This window comes from Triticum aestivum, chromosome 6A (assembly GCF_018294505.1).
Source record: "Triticum aestivum cultivar Chinese Spring chromosome 6A, IWGSC CS RefSeq v2.1, whole genome shotgun sequence".
In the NCBI taxonomy this organism is placed as follows: Eukaryota; Viridiplantae; Streptophyta; class Magnoliopsida; order Poales; family Poaceae; genus Triticum; species Triticum aestivum.
In genome coordinates, this window is record NC_057809.1 from 391,523,117 (window position 1) to 391,538,842 (window position 15,726).

Below are 15,726 nucleotides of genomic sequence, written 5' to 3' on the forward strand. Positions count from 1 at the left end.
CAAACATACTAACATGTCTTTCCCCTCTTGAAGACATGTGACTTATCTCCTCTATGGATAACAAGCATCTAGAGAAGCTTAAGGAGTGCATTCTCTCTTATGTGACAAGCTTTGATGTGCTCTCTCTCCCCCTTTGACATCAATTTTCAAGAAGGGATATTCCAGAGCATGAGTCAATTAGGTTTGGTCCTTGAGTCACATTACAAAGCAACATGTAATGTAAGATGCTGGTAGAGGACAAGAATCATTGAGTGCAGCTGGAATAAGTATGCATGATGCAAATGGCAAAGTGTTTTCTCAGCATTTAAATCGATCACGCCGAGTTATTTTCTTCAATGGCACTGAGGTGGTTCGGTTGAACCGAAGGAAACAAACCGGTGAGTCCGAGTTTAACACAAAGAGAAAACAATTGTCATCTCAGCTAACTAGGCAAATAAGATCTCACAAAGATTTGCAAGGAATTAACTGAAGGATTTGCAATGAATTGGATGCAGGGAATGCCGAACATAACAGAGAAAATAAAGATATCACAGGGAGATGAGGAGAGGATCTCCGGTTAGGATTATGCTATACGGTGATACTTGTTACCATTCCAAGTACTCTCTTATACTGCTTCAAGATGGTGGTTGGCAGAACATGTAGCCGTCGATAGGACTAGCTTCTCCCCCTTATGCTGGCATTATGCAGTTTAGTCCACATATACTACCCCTTTTATTGATACTAATGCATATGTAGTGTAGATCTGATGCAAGTCTTGCGAGTACTTCGGATGAGTACTCACGGTTGCTTTGCTATCTTTTCTCCCCTATACTCGATTGTTGCGATCAGATGTTGGAGCCCAGGAGCCAGATGCCACTGCCGATGACTTCTACTACCCCGACGGTGCCTACTACTACGTGAAGACCGACGCCGACCAGGAGTAGTAAGGAGGCTCCCGGGCAGGAGGCCTTGCCTTTTTGATAGTTGTTGCTTTTGTGCTAGCCTTCTTAAGGCAGACTTGTTTACTCATGTCTGTACTCAGATATTGTTGGTTTCGCTAACTCGTTTGTATTCAAACTTATGTATTCGAGCCCTCAAGGCCCTGGCTTGTAATATAAAGCTTGTATGACTTTAATTTGTGTCTAGAGTTGTGTTGTGGTATCTTCCCATGAGTCCCTGATCTTGATTGTACACATTTGCATGTATGGTTAGTGTATGATTGAATCAGGGGCGTCACACAACATGCACCTCAGTGGTGGCCACGCGTGGTTGAGACACCACCATCCAACCAACATTAGTAGCTGCCTCGACGACGATCCCCTCGATGGCAAGAGTGGAGCCACTCTTGCCGGAGCCCATATTCATAGGTTCCTCAATCGGGGGGGGGGGGGTTGCAAAATTTAAGAGCTCGTTGAACCAAGCCCTTCTCCTTCCAATATGCTTCACCCCGAATATTGCTGGAGTAGATTTGCTCCCGCTTGTCCTTCAAGGTGACACAAAAGCGCATGGAAGTGTCACATACCAGGCCACAACACTCACAATACTGTGGAAATTTCTCACACTTTTACATGGAATTGCAAGTCACAAGGACTAGCCAACATCTGCAAGCTACATTGTTTCTAACGCACAAGAACTTGTAGACGATGACGTTGTTACGATGGAAGACCACCACCACCTCGCCAATTTGTTCTTCCCGGCCCATGTCCATCGCCATGAGCTCAAATGGGAGCCCACACACCTAAGCCCATATGGGATGACACCAAGATCCGCGTTGGTCGGGCTTTCCTTGTCGTCGAAGGTAACAAAGACGACACCACCCCGTTTGAAGTGCCATAGTTGTGATTTTATCACAAAGTACTGATTATCCTCGACATCAATACCGAGGAAGAATCACCGGTCGTCGCTGCCCACCCATTGGATGGTGGCATTGCCCTACAACCGCCACACCGAGGAACGAAGCTCATCAACTTTGGTCTTCGGCCTCACGTCGAATGGCGGGAGGAGCCGCCCAACAACGACGACCTTCCTCGCAGCATGTTATTCACCGACGTGCAAAGAACCCCCTACCCCCTCCCCCCACACACATCTCCCTCCTTTCCCCTTTTCTCCATTTATCTAGCTCGGTTGGCCGAAGAACTTGCCATGTACCCTGCTCTCTGTCTCTGTGAGGCGGTGCCAAAGAGCAGGGTACACTCATAGCCGGATGAGAGACAAAGGGAATAATCTCCACCGCCACACCCTCAAACTGGTCCAAGCAAGCTAGGGCTCGTTAGTGAGGGGGAAGAACTCAGCCCAGATCTGGCGACAACGACCTCCTGCATTGCGGCAACGACATCATGAGAAATTGTACAAGAAATGAAGATTTTACACTCTTAAATATATTCGGTGGGAGCATAGTTTCAAATAACGGAGATAGCGACCGCTATTGCGGCCGCAATAGCTGCTGCTATTGCTCAAATTAAATGTTATTACATTTTGTTAATGATCTAGAAATATAAACAATAATCTAGTGTTTTCACAAATCCGCTACGCGGACATAGCGCCCGCTATGCGCCTTTTAGAACCATGGGTGGGAGGCATTTCTTCTTTTTATTGTTTTTCTGATGAGAAAGAAGGCATTTGTAAATATTTATAGATTTTTTTTGAAATTCCACATATGCGGCAACCGGCGGTTGGCCGCTGAAACCACACCAAGCCTCCCACGCCGTCGGTCATTTGATCTTCTTGCACAAGAAGTAAGGCGCTGGGGTTTTCCAAGAAAAGGAAAAAAGGAAAAAAATAAGGAAAGGCGCCGGTTGTTTCACCTTCTTGGGCGAGAAGTAAGCAGGGTTGCCCCACCACCGCTCCCTCTCTCTCGTGATTATCGGAGCCAAACCCAGCAGCGGTCCAGTGTTTCCAAGGCTCCAACGTTCGCCCCGTCCCACGCACCCACAGGAACCTTCTCGAAACCATCGCGCCGCTCCTCGCCCGACCCCACCCGTCAGCCACCCACCGATTCCATTCCCGGTAGCGGAGAAACAGATGGCGATCCGCAACCCGCGCCGCCCTGCGGGCCCGGCCACCCAATGAAACCACCCGTTATATAAACGCCCCCCCCGGCCTCGCTAATCGCATCGCAATCTCGAGTAGCCGTCCCAATCCTCGATCTGTTCTCAACCTCCCCTCCGTCCGTCGCAGCTCCAGATTTCCTTCCCCATGGGTAACCCCGTCACCCCGAGCACCTTATTAGCTGTTCTACTATTTCGATTTCTCGTGGTGCTTTGGCTGATTGTTGTTCCTTCCTTTTGCTGGAATTTTCCGTGGTTTGCGCAGCTCCGATCAAGATCGGCATCAATGGTGAGCTCGGGCCTCCGATCTGATCTGGTTTGCTTCTCTGTTGGCTGCTTCCGTGGGTTCGTTCTCTGATGGATGGATTTTTGCTTTGCGCTGCAGGTTTCGGCCGGATCGGCAGGCTTGTGGCCAGGGTTGCGCTCCAGAGCCCCGATGTCGAGCTCGTCGCCGTCAACGACCCCTTCATCACCACCGACTACATGGTATCGTTCTCGAATCTCATTGCTCATGAGATCTGTAGGTTTGTATGGTAGGGTCGTTGTGGATTCGTGCATGGGACCCGTTTATGGATTGGCGATTGTGAGCTTAGATCTGTACTAAACCTGATCGGATTTGCTTTTCTCGTTACACGCTGATGCTTTGCTACACAATCCTACACAATCCTAAGCATGTTAACTCGTGATGTTTATGAATCTACTAGGTTACCTTAAATGTTGCTACATGTGTATGTTTCTTAGTTTTTGGAAACGACTTTTAGATCTGCTTTGCAAGTGCCTTTTGCATACGTTATATTCCTCACTTCCAGTGGAGAATAATTTTGTAGTTCCAGATTTGAGGAATCTATTTGTTCCACGCAATGACTATTGTTCCATTTTGCAGACCTACATGTTCAAGTATGACACTGTCCATGGACAGTGGAAGCACCATGAAGTTAAGGTGAAGGACTCCAAGACCCTTCTCTTCGGCCAGAAGGAGGTAGCTGTGTTTGGCTGCAGGTTTGTTACCGTTCATTTTTGTGGGTATGCAATTGGTTTTCATTTTAAGGTATACAGGCTTATCATACAATGTCCTGATGTAGGAACCCTGAGGAGATCCCATGGGCTGCTGCTGGTGCTGAGTACGTTGTTGAGTCCACCGGTGTTTTCACTGACAAGGACAAGGCTGCAGCTCACATTAAGGTACATTCGTTCACAGTTTCCATTTCATGGTACCTGAACCTTTCTTGTGTATATTTGTACTAAATTAGTTTTCTGTGTCACCACTTTCAGGGTGGTGCCAAGAAGGTCATCATTTCTGCTCCCAGCAAAGATGCTCCCATGTTTGTCTGTGGTGTCAATGAGAAGGAATACAAGTCTGACATCGACATTGTCTCCAACGCTAGTTGCACCACTAACTGCCTTGCTCCTCTTGCTAAGGTGCGTATCATTGCAGTTTTGTGCTGCTCAAACCAACCGCCAATATTGGGAATGGTATGCTGATAATTTGTTTCTTTCAGGTTATCAATGACAGGTTTGGCATTGTTGAGGGTTTGATGACCACAGTTCATGCCATGACTGGTAATGCATTACACTGGGTTTTTTCTTCAACATTTTATATTCTATCTTAGACTAGTATGCTTATGTGTGGCTGAAATTTGAATTTACAGCAACCCAGAAGACTGTTGATGGTCCTTCCAGCAAGGACTGGAGAGGTGGAAGGGCTGCCAGCTTCAACATCATTCCAAGCAGCACTGGTGCCGCAAAGGTATAATCAGCTGGCCTTCTATTGTATCATCAGTTATCTGTTTGAACACTGTAGCTTAATATAATAATCTGTTCGATGGATTACCATTTAATCGTAACTGTTTGATTTCCTGCAGGCTGTTGGCAAGGTGCTCCCAGAGCTTAACGGAAAGTTGACTGGAATGGCCTTCCGTGTTCCTACTGTTGATGTTTCTGTTGTTGATCTGACTGTTAGACTTGCGAAGCCAGCAACCTATGATCAGATTAAGGCTGCTATCAAGTGAGTAACGCCACCAACCAGGAACAATTTCCTTTACTTCGATGCACATATGGTTTCTGGTTTTGGTATTTGGGCCACATACCAGCTATGAGCAGTATTGATGTGTAGTGATCTGATTTTACAGGGAGGAGTCTGAGGGAAACCTCAAGGGCATTTTGGGTTACGTGGATGAGGACCTTGTTTCCACTGACTTCCAGGGTGACAACAGGTGTTTACCATTGCTTTGACAATAACCATACTGCTCTTTATTAATGGGTCCATTTTGATTGCCTATGTGTGTACTCATCTGACTTAGCTAATGATGCCACTTTACCCATAACAGGTCCAGCATCTTTGATGCCAAGGCCGGGATTGCTCTGAACGACAACTTTGTCAAGCTTGTCTCCTGGTACGACAACGAGTGGGGATACAGGTCAGTGGCACCTTCTATGGCTCTTGCAGTTAAGGTTATACTTCTATGCAGAAATCAACTTGCTGAATCCTCAATTTTCTCCGTATGCAGCACCCGTGTGGTCGACCTCATCCGTCACATGCACAGCTCCAAGTAAATGAGAGGCATGAAGTTACTGGGGAGAGTGGTTTGCCCCAGAGGAGTGTTCAAAGCCTTTCTTCTGAGAATAAATTTTTGTATGGAATTATGTCAGCTAAAAACCTTTTATTGGATGTATCCTGATGGTTGGTTGGGCTTAGAGCTCACATTTTGGTGGTATTATGTACTTGCTTGAACTAAATCATGAGTCATTTTCACTCATCTTCTTGAGTTATCCATAACATGTCATTCCGGTCTCTTGCGATTGCAAAGTTATCTTATGGTTATCTTGTCTTTCCATGTGTTTGCTGAAGTAATGAGATTGTTTCGTGGTGGTAATATGCACCTTGTATGTTAGCGAAGCAGCAGGGCAAAATCTACAATGGACCACTAAAGAAACAATATTGGTTTTGTTTCCGTCTTTTGAATCCTCATGGCCCGATAGAGAATTTGATAAGACTAAACATTGAATTCCTTTGAATTGAAGCAGTTAGATCAAAAGAGGCTGCTGTGTTTTTGAGAGGCTTCTGATAATTTTTGTGACATGATGAATTTCCAGTTTATGTATTTGGCCTTATTCTTATTCCAACAGCAACAAAAAATCTTCGTCGCATATGGGCTTTTTCTAGTGTTTTCCATAAAATTGTGCTGGTGATGAGTTGATTTTTGGGAATAAAATTACTATGTCAAAGCAATTGAAGAGTAGCAGTTTATGCGGTGACGCTTGAATAAAGCTCGCGAGTCGTGCCTCATTTGAATGTGGGCAATGATGAAATTTCACTTTTCCTATTTCCCCTTTTGGATTTTTTTCATTCTATTGAAAGAATTTTCAAAAAGTCCACACATTTCACTATCTCTGTGCATACAATGATCACATCCATCGAGTCCTAGGAAGTAATAAAACTTTGACGTCGATGTCCTCCCATGGCAACATGCGACGAGCCGTCAGGAGCCCATGGTGAACGTGCACTCTCTAGAATTAGCGTAAATAATCATGTTGGATCTCCGTTATCTCATGGAACAATTGTTTCCTTAAAGAATTATATATCAAAGAAAAAAAGGGCTAAAACTATGTTGAGGATAAAAAAAAACTATGGGGAAGGATCTATTTCGACTAATTTGAAGGAGCTTGACTGCAAGACTCACCCGTCGAGCAGAGACGAAAGTCGGCCTTAGTGATCCGACGGTGCCGAGTGGAAGGGCCGTCGCTCAACGGATAAAAGTTACTCTAGGGATAACATGCTGATCTTTCCCAAGAGTCCACATCGACAGAAAGGTTTGGCACCTCGATGTCGGCTCTTCGCCACCTGGAGCTGTAGGTTGCAAGGGTTGGGCTATTCGCCCATTAACCGCCTCGTCCATCAGACACACTTTCCTTTAACAATAATCCTAACCACATGTTCAACTCTACCCCCAGATTAGTGCAACGAACTTCCTCTCATTCCTCTTATTTTCTCTCCTCTCACCATGGCACTGTCTCTGTGCCGCAAGGTAAACCATGGGCGTCTTCGCTGTTGCAAGTGGGCATGGGCTGCTGCATGGCGTTCGTCGATGTTGTGAGCGTTGACGGCGGATACTGCATCAACAAATGCTACAGTGGCGGATGTTGCAAACTCACTAATGCTACAAAGCAACAAGGGGTGGTGCTAGATGCTGCAGGCCGGCTAAGCTTCAAGGGAGGCAGCCGTCGGTGTGTCGTGGAAGACCGAAACGATTGCAAGGGGGCGCCACTGATGCTACAAATCGACAGTTGCACTGCTACAAGGCGACATATGTGTGTTGCTACAAGGCGACCGACATATTGCTGATTACCAAAGGTGAGCGGCACCACCAACCTGCACCTAATGGAGAAGCAATGACGTTGCGTTGCAACATGGCTCACGACACCCACCTTAATGCTTCGAGGATGACAACGTTTGATGCAATCCCACGAAGATGATGCCCATGATGTTGCAATCACTCGAGCATGGAGGAGAGGTCGCACAATGCGAAAAATGAGTGGAGGATGGAACAAGGAGGGAAGCGATGTTGCAACAACGACGATCATTTTGTTTGTCCCGTTTGCGAGTGCGGGGGCAAAACGACGATGCGGCTCACAACATAAATGGTTGCTGGAAGTGCTGCCTAGGATCAGGGTTGTTGGTGATGCTATGTGTTGTGAAGTGGACAGTCGATGTGGCATAATCGAACGGTCATGGAAGCGGCTGATTTGCCCCCCCCCTAAAACTATAACAAATTCGACACAACCTACACAATATTTTTTTCTTAATACAAGCCAAAACACTATTCTCAGCCAGCACGGCCCCCAACTAGATGTGCATTCGACCCACTAGTAGTCCATCCTAAGGCTACTAGCTCGTGCATATCCCCACACCCAACCCGGTCGCGCCCACCCATACCACACTTATGTGCCCCAACAAAAGGCATGTGTCGCCGTGCTCCCCGCTTCTCAGCTCTCTGCTTACAACGCCTCTCCTCCAATCCCTGTATCGACCGCGACTCCGACAACCAAGGAGGCAACCTGTAGTGAGGTAAGCCATGCATTCTCTCCATTGCCCCTCTTTTCTTGTTTATACAAAACCAATGTTTTCATTTTCAGTTTGTATGAACCCTAGGTCAGTGAGATGCAATTTTGCACGTCTGCACTCTACAGATCTAGTATCAACACTACTGTGTTATATCTCCGTTTATTGTATTGTACTCAAAACTTTGTATCTTCAACTTCATGTTTTAGATGTTAACTAATTGGCAAAAGATTAGTATGATTCGTCCATGTATGAGTTAATCTCCAATTGTTGAGTTGCAACCTTAAAACTTTGTAAGTGTTGAGTCGCATTAAAACCAATGACATTAATTTGATCTATTCAAAGTTTAAAGTTTGAACAAACACCTTCATGGTTTGCACCGACTCTTTGAAGTTTGACGTCTAATGGGGTATCATGCAGATAGTTCTCTTTCAAAGGTTAAAAGTTCTACTCTCTCATATCCATATTACTTGTCACTTAAACGAATGTATCTAGACATATTTTAATGCTAGATACATTCATTTGAGCAAGAAGTAATATGGACCGGAGGAAGTAGTATGTTTTTTAGCAACAAAAGTTCTAGTTTTGATGTAGGGTGGAACCCTATGTGGCCGATCTTTCACGAAAAGAGCGGATCCCACGATGAACACAAAGAACACGAGGGGAAACACGAGGGGAAATCACAAAGGGGCACAAAGAGAAACACTCAAACCAACAAGATTAAGTCACACATGTGCTAGATCCTCGAAACACGAGAGAAGATACAAGATCCACGATCAACAAGGGACGATACAAATGGTAACCTTCTCTGTAAGGAGGTCTTGAATCCAAGTGGATCTTCTCCGAAGAGGGGCCGCAGTCTCTCTCAAGGAGTAGATCTGATATGGATGAGGAAAGCTCTATCTCTAAATGAGCTACTACTTTGCTAACCCTAGAAAGGAGGAGGTGAAGGAGTATATATAGTCTAGGTCCATGAATGGGTAAGTGAGTGGCGAAAGGGTACATGGGCTTCGGCCCGAGTGTCTGCGCGTAGGCAGGGCCGGAAGTTCCAGGCAGGTTCCGGCCAGGCTCCGGGCTATTCAGAGAGTTGGCGAGCTCGGGGCTGGTCTGGACTCCGGGGGCCGGAGGTTCCGGGTAGGCCAGAAGGTCCGGGGGCCGGAAGTTCCGGGCTTTCCAGAAGCTTGTCCGCGCTTCTTCTTCCTTCTCTTCCACGCTTCCCTCGCGGATGGTGTAGTTGTTCCTTGGCGCTTGCATTCCTCCTCGTCGTCCATGAAGCTCCAACAATACCTATGCATGCACACGGGAGAAGTGTCAAGTAGTATACCATCCTCGAAGGGGTCAAATGAGCACGTGTAAAGGAGATGATTCACCTTTATGTATGTGAAGTAGATGTGGCACATGTCACTTGCCGAATGAACCCTTGACATGGTGATGTCCATAGGATGCTCCGCATCATGTCCTCCCCCTTGGGAAAGATTTGACCTCGGATCGAAATCCAAATCACCATGGGAAAGAGATGGCGTCACCATGTAGGAGTGGTCGATCACCAAGTTCTCGTCATCTTGAAGCTCGAAATGGGCACTCTCCAATGTCGCATCGTCTTGGGATTCCTTCAAAAGGAGCAAAGACAACAAACACTTGAAGGCGTGTCCTTGTGCATTCTTCACAATGCCGAAGTGGTAGGAAAGGTGTTGGAGAAGCGAGTCGTGGTCGAATGTATGAGGCTCGCTCTTAAGAGCTCGAATGGTCAACTCATGTGAAGCGGAAGTCGACACAAGGTCCAAGTATCCTACACATGCACACAAGAAAGCAAAGAATGTATGCGCATGGTAGATAAACACATCATCCATCATGATGGTTCTCTTCTCTTACACATAACCATTAGAAGCACAAGTGCATGAATAAAATGATGCAACAATGGCTATATTCATGGAACTAGGTATATGGTGCAAAGAGGTAAGACAAGCATGCTTTAAAAGAAATATGTCAAAATCTCCAAATATATGTGAGAATGCTATGGGGGCAATCTCATGAGCAAAATTAGAATCACTGTTGCACTCAATACATGGCAAATTGTCTAACATGAGAGAGGCAACACATGGAGATATATGACAAGAAGCAATAACAATCATGTCGTGCAAAGCATGTAGATGGTTGTCATCAACCACATGAAGCGAGCAAGTATGAATCATCGGTGATGCAACAAGGCAAGCAATCATAGTAAAATCATAGGCATGGGGCACAAAGCAAACATGACAATAACAAGTGATATCTCCACCAAGCTTGCAAATACACATACAAGTATTAGAATCAATCATCATGTGTAATGCAAAGCATGGGTCACAAATGCATGCCAAAGGCATAGTAATGAGAATATCATGCAAAGTGAACATGACAAGATGGGCAAAGGATATATAATGGAAAACAACCCATAGCCAAGTGAGGGCCATGTAAAAGAAATGCGTGAAGTCTTTGCGCGAAGAGAGCGGTGGGACGGACAATCCATGGGATCCCAAGTCATCATTGCTCTCTAGAGCTCGTTTTGTCAGCTCGTGGGATTGTGAGGTTGACAAGTATTCATTGGTACCTACACAAAAGAAACACAACGAAAGAAATTGAGTGTGTGGTAAATGTACACATCATCCATCATGATGTGCATGTGCACGTAAGAGTTAGCACAAGATAAGCATTGCTCAAAGAAATTTGATGCATGGTATAGGAACATGCCATCCATCATGAAAGAATAGTTATTGTGTATAACACGATGGGGATGCAAATGGAGCATACAAGTATATGGCACATCAATAGCATGTTTATTCATGGGAAGCATATGGTGCACACAAGTATTGGGATCATGCAATGAATGGGATGGATCAAAATCTCCTAAAATGTATGAGGAAACTATGGGGGGTCTCCTCATGAGCAATATTGGAAACATCATATGGAGAAAATGGACAACATCCAAAACAATGCATATCCGAAGCTAGGTGGTCATGGCATGGCATATGAGATAAATGATGCAAAGGGAGCATATCAATATCATCACAAGAAAAACAAATGCCAATAACCATGGGCTTGTCATCTATGCCATAAGTGCAAATTGGGTTAATTTTAATAGCATATGCATAGTCATTATGAAGAGATTGCAAATATGACATATGATTGATCTCATGCATAGCATATGACAAGTCAAGCGGATGTGCAAACATGATGTGACCGAGAGAATTATCACAAAAAAGCCTATGTAACATGGCATCACAACTAATAGACTCCACATGGCAATCATCATACTCATCATAAATGGGTAAATCATCGCATGGGGATGTCGCACTAGCATGAAGCATGGTAATAGGGTTGATCAGCATCATGCAAGCAATCAATGTCAAGAATGTCTACTAGTGGGACTAGAGCATCACCTTCACCTATGTTACCTTTGTCATTCCACTCATGTGGTGTAGGTGAGGTGGGAAAGACCAAATGGTGGTCATCTTCATCTTGATGGAACCATGTGTGGGGTGCATCATATTCCACCATGGCCATCGTCTTGTCCAAAGGGAGGACGAAGTCTTTGCGAATCGGCCCGTCATCATAGATGGGACCTAGCACCAAATGAGAAGACACAATAGAGGTAGAGGTCAAGTCGTTAGTGTTGAAAGTGGCCTCACATGACCTATCAACTATCTCACTCTCTCTATGTGGTGGTTCACTCACTCCCTCAAAATAGGTGCACTCAATCTCATGTATGGTGGAGTCACTCATCTTGCTCAAGTGGTGGGGGTTGTGGCTCTCCTCACATGGGAATTGGGGCAACTCATCATATATGGGGCTGGTGGTGAAGTCACTCTCACTCTCAATATGGTGGCTAAAGTCACTCAAGTCATCACATGTCGCCGTGGTCGAAGGGAAAATCCCATCCTCAACAGTCTCGTTGTCGTCGCTGTGGATGAAGGCCGAAGATGGCACATCATCACTCTCGCCTCCTAAGATGGAAGCATCATCCTTGCTCGTCACCATGTCGCTCGCCTCCAAAGCATGTTCCTTGATTGGCTCCATAGTCGTAGTCGTCACCACACCGTCTTGAAAAAGAGTCAAAGTAGACTCGGCACCATCAATGCCACAAAGAGGGATGGCGGTGAAGTCGAACTTGGGAGCATTGTCTTGGAGCTCGTGGGGCTTGGACATCTTGGTGGTACTATCCTCATGCTCGTTGTCGTAGAGTTTGGTCGCCGCGAAGTGTGCTTGGGGTGGAGAAGCCTTGGCCTTCATGAGTTCTTGTTCCGCCTTGAGAGCACCAATGTAGTTGTCGTCGAGGGACTTGTAGTTCTCGAGGAAGATAGTCTTGGAGATGTCGTTGTTCAATCTCATCATGAAGTAGAACTTCATCGAAATGGGGTTGTCCACGCCGGCTCGTCACAAGGCATTCTTCATCTCCTTGAAGTACGCATCGCTAGACTTGGATCCTTGGATGGTGTTCTCCAATTGGCGTAGAAGTTGTTCCGTGTAGGTTGGAGGCACGAACTCTCGCCGCAAGTCTCTCTTCGTCTTGGGCCAACTCATGTCGTAGGTCTCCGAAGGTGTGTGAAGCCACCATGTGGACACGTAGTCATGGAAGTTCCTTGTGGCACACTTCACTTGATCTTCGGGAGGGACTTGATGTAGCTTGAGGTAGTCGTACATTAGGCGCTCCCACTCGAGATACTCCTCGGGTTCTTGAGTCCCATAGAAAGGAATCGCGTGTTCGATGTCGAGGTCGTAGTAGCGTGTGGAAGTCGCGAACTTGAGCTTGGGGAGCTTCTATTGAAGTGCTTGTGGGCAAAGATGCCGTATGTCCATAGGTGAAGATGCCTTGAAGTCGCTTGGCGAAGATGCCAAGGGAGATGGTGAAGTCGCTGAGTGGTTTTTGGTGTTGAGCTCTTGACGTTCACGTTCTTTTTGGTGATGGTGTTGATGCCGATGTGATCTTGCCGGAGATGGTAGCTCGTGTTGGGGAACATAGTAATTTCAAAAAATTTCCTACGCACACGCAAGATCATGGTGATGCATAGCAACGAGAGGGAATAGTATCGTCCACGTACCCTCGTAGACCGTAAGCGGAAGCGTTATGAGAACGCGGTTGATGTAGTCGAACATCTTCATGATCCGACCGATCCAAGTACCGAACGCACGGCACCTCCGAGTTCAGCACACGTTCACCTCGATGACGTCCCACGAACTCCGATCCAATAGAGCTTCATGTGAGAGTTCCGTCAACACGACAACGTGATGACAGTGATGATGTTTCTACCGACGCAGGGCTTCGCCTAAGCACCGCTACGATATGATCGAGGTGGATTATGGTGGGGGGGGGGCACCGCACACGGCTAAGGGATCAATGATCAACTTGTGTGTTCTAGGGTGCCCCCCTACCCCCGTATATAAAGGAGCAAGGGGGGAGGCCGGCTGGGCCCTGTAGGACGCGCCAGGAGGAGGAGTCCTCCTCCTAGTAGGAATAGGACTCCCCTTTCCTACTCCTACTAGGAGGAGGAAAGGAAGGGGTAAAGGGAGAAGGAAGGAGAGGGAGGAAAGGAGGAAAGCGGGGCCGCCCCCTAGTCTAATTCGGTTTGGGCGAGGGGGGCCGCGCGCCCGGCCTCCTCTCTTCCACCACTTGGCCCATGAGGCCCAATACTTCTTCCCCGTATTCCTGTAACTCTTCGGTACTCCGAAAAAACCCGAATCACTCGAAACCTTTCCGATGTCCGAATTGTTGGGGAACGTAGTAATTTCAAAAAATTTCCTACGCACACGCAAGATCATGGTGATTCATAGCAACGAGAGGGGAGAGTGTTGTCTACGTACCCTCGTAGACCGGAAGCGGAAGCGTTAGCACAACGTGGTTGATGTAGTCGTACGTCTTCACGGCCCGACCGATCAAGCACCGAAACTACGGCACCTCCGAGTTCTAGCACACGTTCAGCTCGATGACGATCCCCGGACTCCGATCCAGCAGAATGTCGGGGAAGAGTTCCTCAGCACGACGACATGGTGACGATCTTGATGTTCTACCGTCGCAGGGCTTCGCCTAAGCACCGCTACAATATTATCAAGGATTATGGTGGAGGAGGGCACCGCACACGGCTAATAGATCTCAAGGATCAATTGTTGTGTCTTTGGGGTGCCCCCTGCACCCGTATATAAAGGAGCAAGGGAGGAGGAGGCCGGCCCTAGGAGGGGGCGCGCCAAATGTGGAGTCCTACTAGGACTCCGTAGTACTAGTAGGATTCCACCTCCGATATGGAATAGGAAAAGAGGAAGGGAAAAGGAGAAGGAAGGAAGGGGGCGCCCCCCTTCCCTAGTCCAATTCGGACCAGACCAAGGGGAGGGGTGCGGCCACCCTTGAGGCCCTTTTCCTTCTTTCCCGTATGGCCCAATAAGGCCCAATACGTATTCCCGTAACTCTCCGGTACTCCGAAAAATACCCGAATCACTCGGAACCTTTCCGATGTCCGAATATAGTCGTCCAATATATCGATCTTTACGTCTCGACCATTTCGAGACTCCTCGTCATGTCCCTGATCTCATTGGGGACTCCGAACTCCTTCGGTACATCAAAACTCATAAACTCATAATATAACTGTCATCAAAACCTTAAGCGTGCGGACCCTACGGGTTCGAGAACAATGTAGACATGACCGAGACACGTCTCCGGTCAATAACCAATAGCGGAACCTGGATGCTCATATTGGCTCCCACATATTCTACGAAGATCTTTATCGGTCAGACCGCATAACAACATACGTTGTTCCCTTTGTCATCGGTATGTTACTTGCCCGAGATTCGATCGTCGGTATCTCAATACCTAGTTCAATCTCGTTACCGGCAAGTCTCTTTACTCGTTCCGTAATACATCATCCTGCAACTAACTCATTAGTTGCAATGCTTGCAAGGCTTAAGTGATGTGCATTACAGAGAGGGCCCAGAGATATCTCTCCGACAATCGGAGTGACAAATCCTAATCTCGAAATACGCCAACCCAACAAGTACCTTCGGAGACACCTGTAGAGCACCTTTATAATCACCCAGTTACGTTGTGACGTTTGGTGGCACACAAAGTGTTCCTCCGGTAAACGGGAGTTGCATAATCTCATAGTCATAGGAACATGTATAAGTCATGAAGAAAGCAATAGCAACAAACTAAACGATCAAGTGCTATGCTAACGGAATGGGTCAAGTCAATCACATCATTCTCCTAATGATGTGATCCCGTTAATCAAATGACAACTCATGTCTATGGTTAGGAAACATAACCATCTTTGATCAACGAGCTAGTCAAGTAGAGGCATACTAGTGACACTCTGTTTGTCTATGTATTCACACATGTATTATGTTTCCGGTTAATACAATTCTAGCATGAATAATAAACATTTATCATGATATAAGGAAATAAATAATAACTTTATTATTGCCTCTAGGGCATATTTCCTTCAGTCTCCCACTTGCACTAGAGTCAATAATCTAGTTCACATCGCCATGTGATTTAACATCAATAGTTCACATCACCATGTGATTAACACCCATAGTTCACATCGACATGTGACCAACACCCAAAGGGTTTACTAGAGTCAATAATCTAGTTCACATCGCTATGTGATTAACACCCAAAGA

General features: G+C 46.3%; 1 protein-coding gene across 2 annotated transcripts; it reads left to right on the plus strand.

The window, feature by feature from the left end:
- The first annotated feature begins 2,901 nt into the window (after window positions 1-2,901).
- On the plus strand, window positions 2,902-5,797 carry LOC123127623 (glyceraldehyde-3-phosphate dehydrogenase 2, cytosolic). Of its 2 annotated transcripts, XM_044547380.1 has the most exons (12): window positions 2,902-3,178; window positions 3,292-3,315; window positions 3,412-3,512; window positions 3,910-4,025; window positions 4,109-4,208; window positions 4,299-4,445; window positions 4,526-4,586; window positions 4,676-4,773; window positions 4,889-5,031; window positions 5,156-5,239; window positions 5,354-5,443; window positions 5,534-5,797. In XM_044547380.1, exons 1-12 carry the CDS (start codon window positions 3,175-3,177, stop codon window positions 5,577-5,579), a joined length of 1,014 nt encoding a protein of 337 aa, XP_044403315.1. In that variant the 5' UTR covers window positions 2,902-3,174; the 3' UTR covers window positions 5,580-5,797. The 2 variants fall into 2 exon arrangements, with proteins under 2 accessions (XP_044403315.1, XP_044403314.1); XM_044547379.1 differs by lacking the exons at window positions 2,902-3,178; window positions 3,292-3,315; window positions 3,412-3,512 and having other exon boundaries at window positions 3,736-4,025.
- Window positions 5,798-15,726: the final 9,929 nt, after the last annotated feature.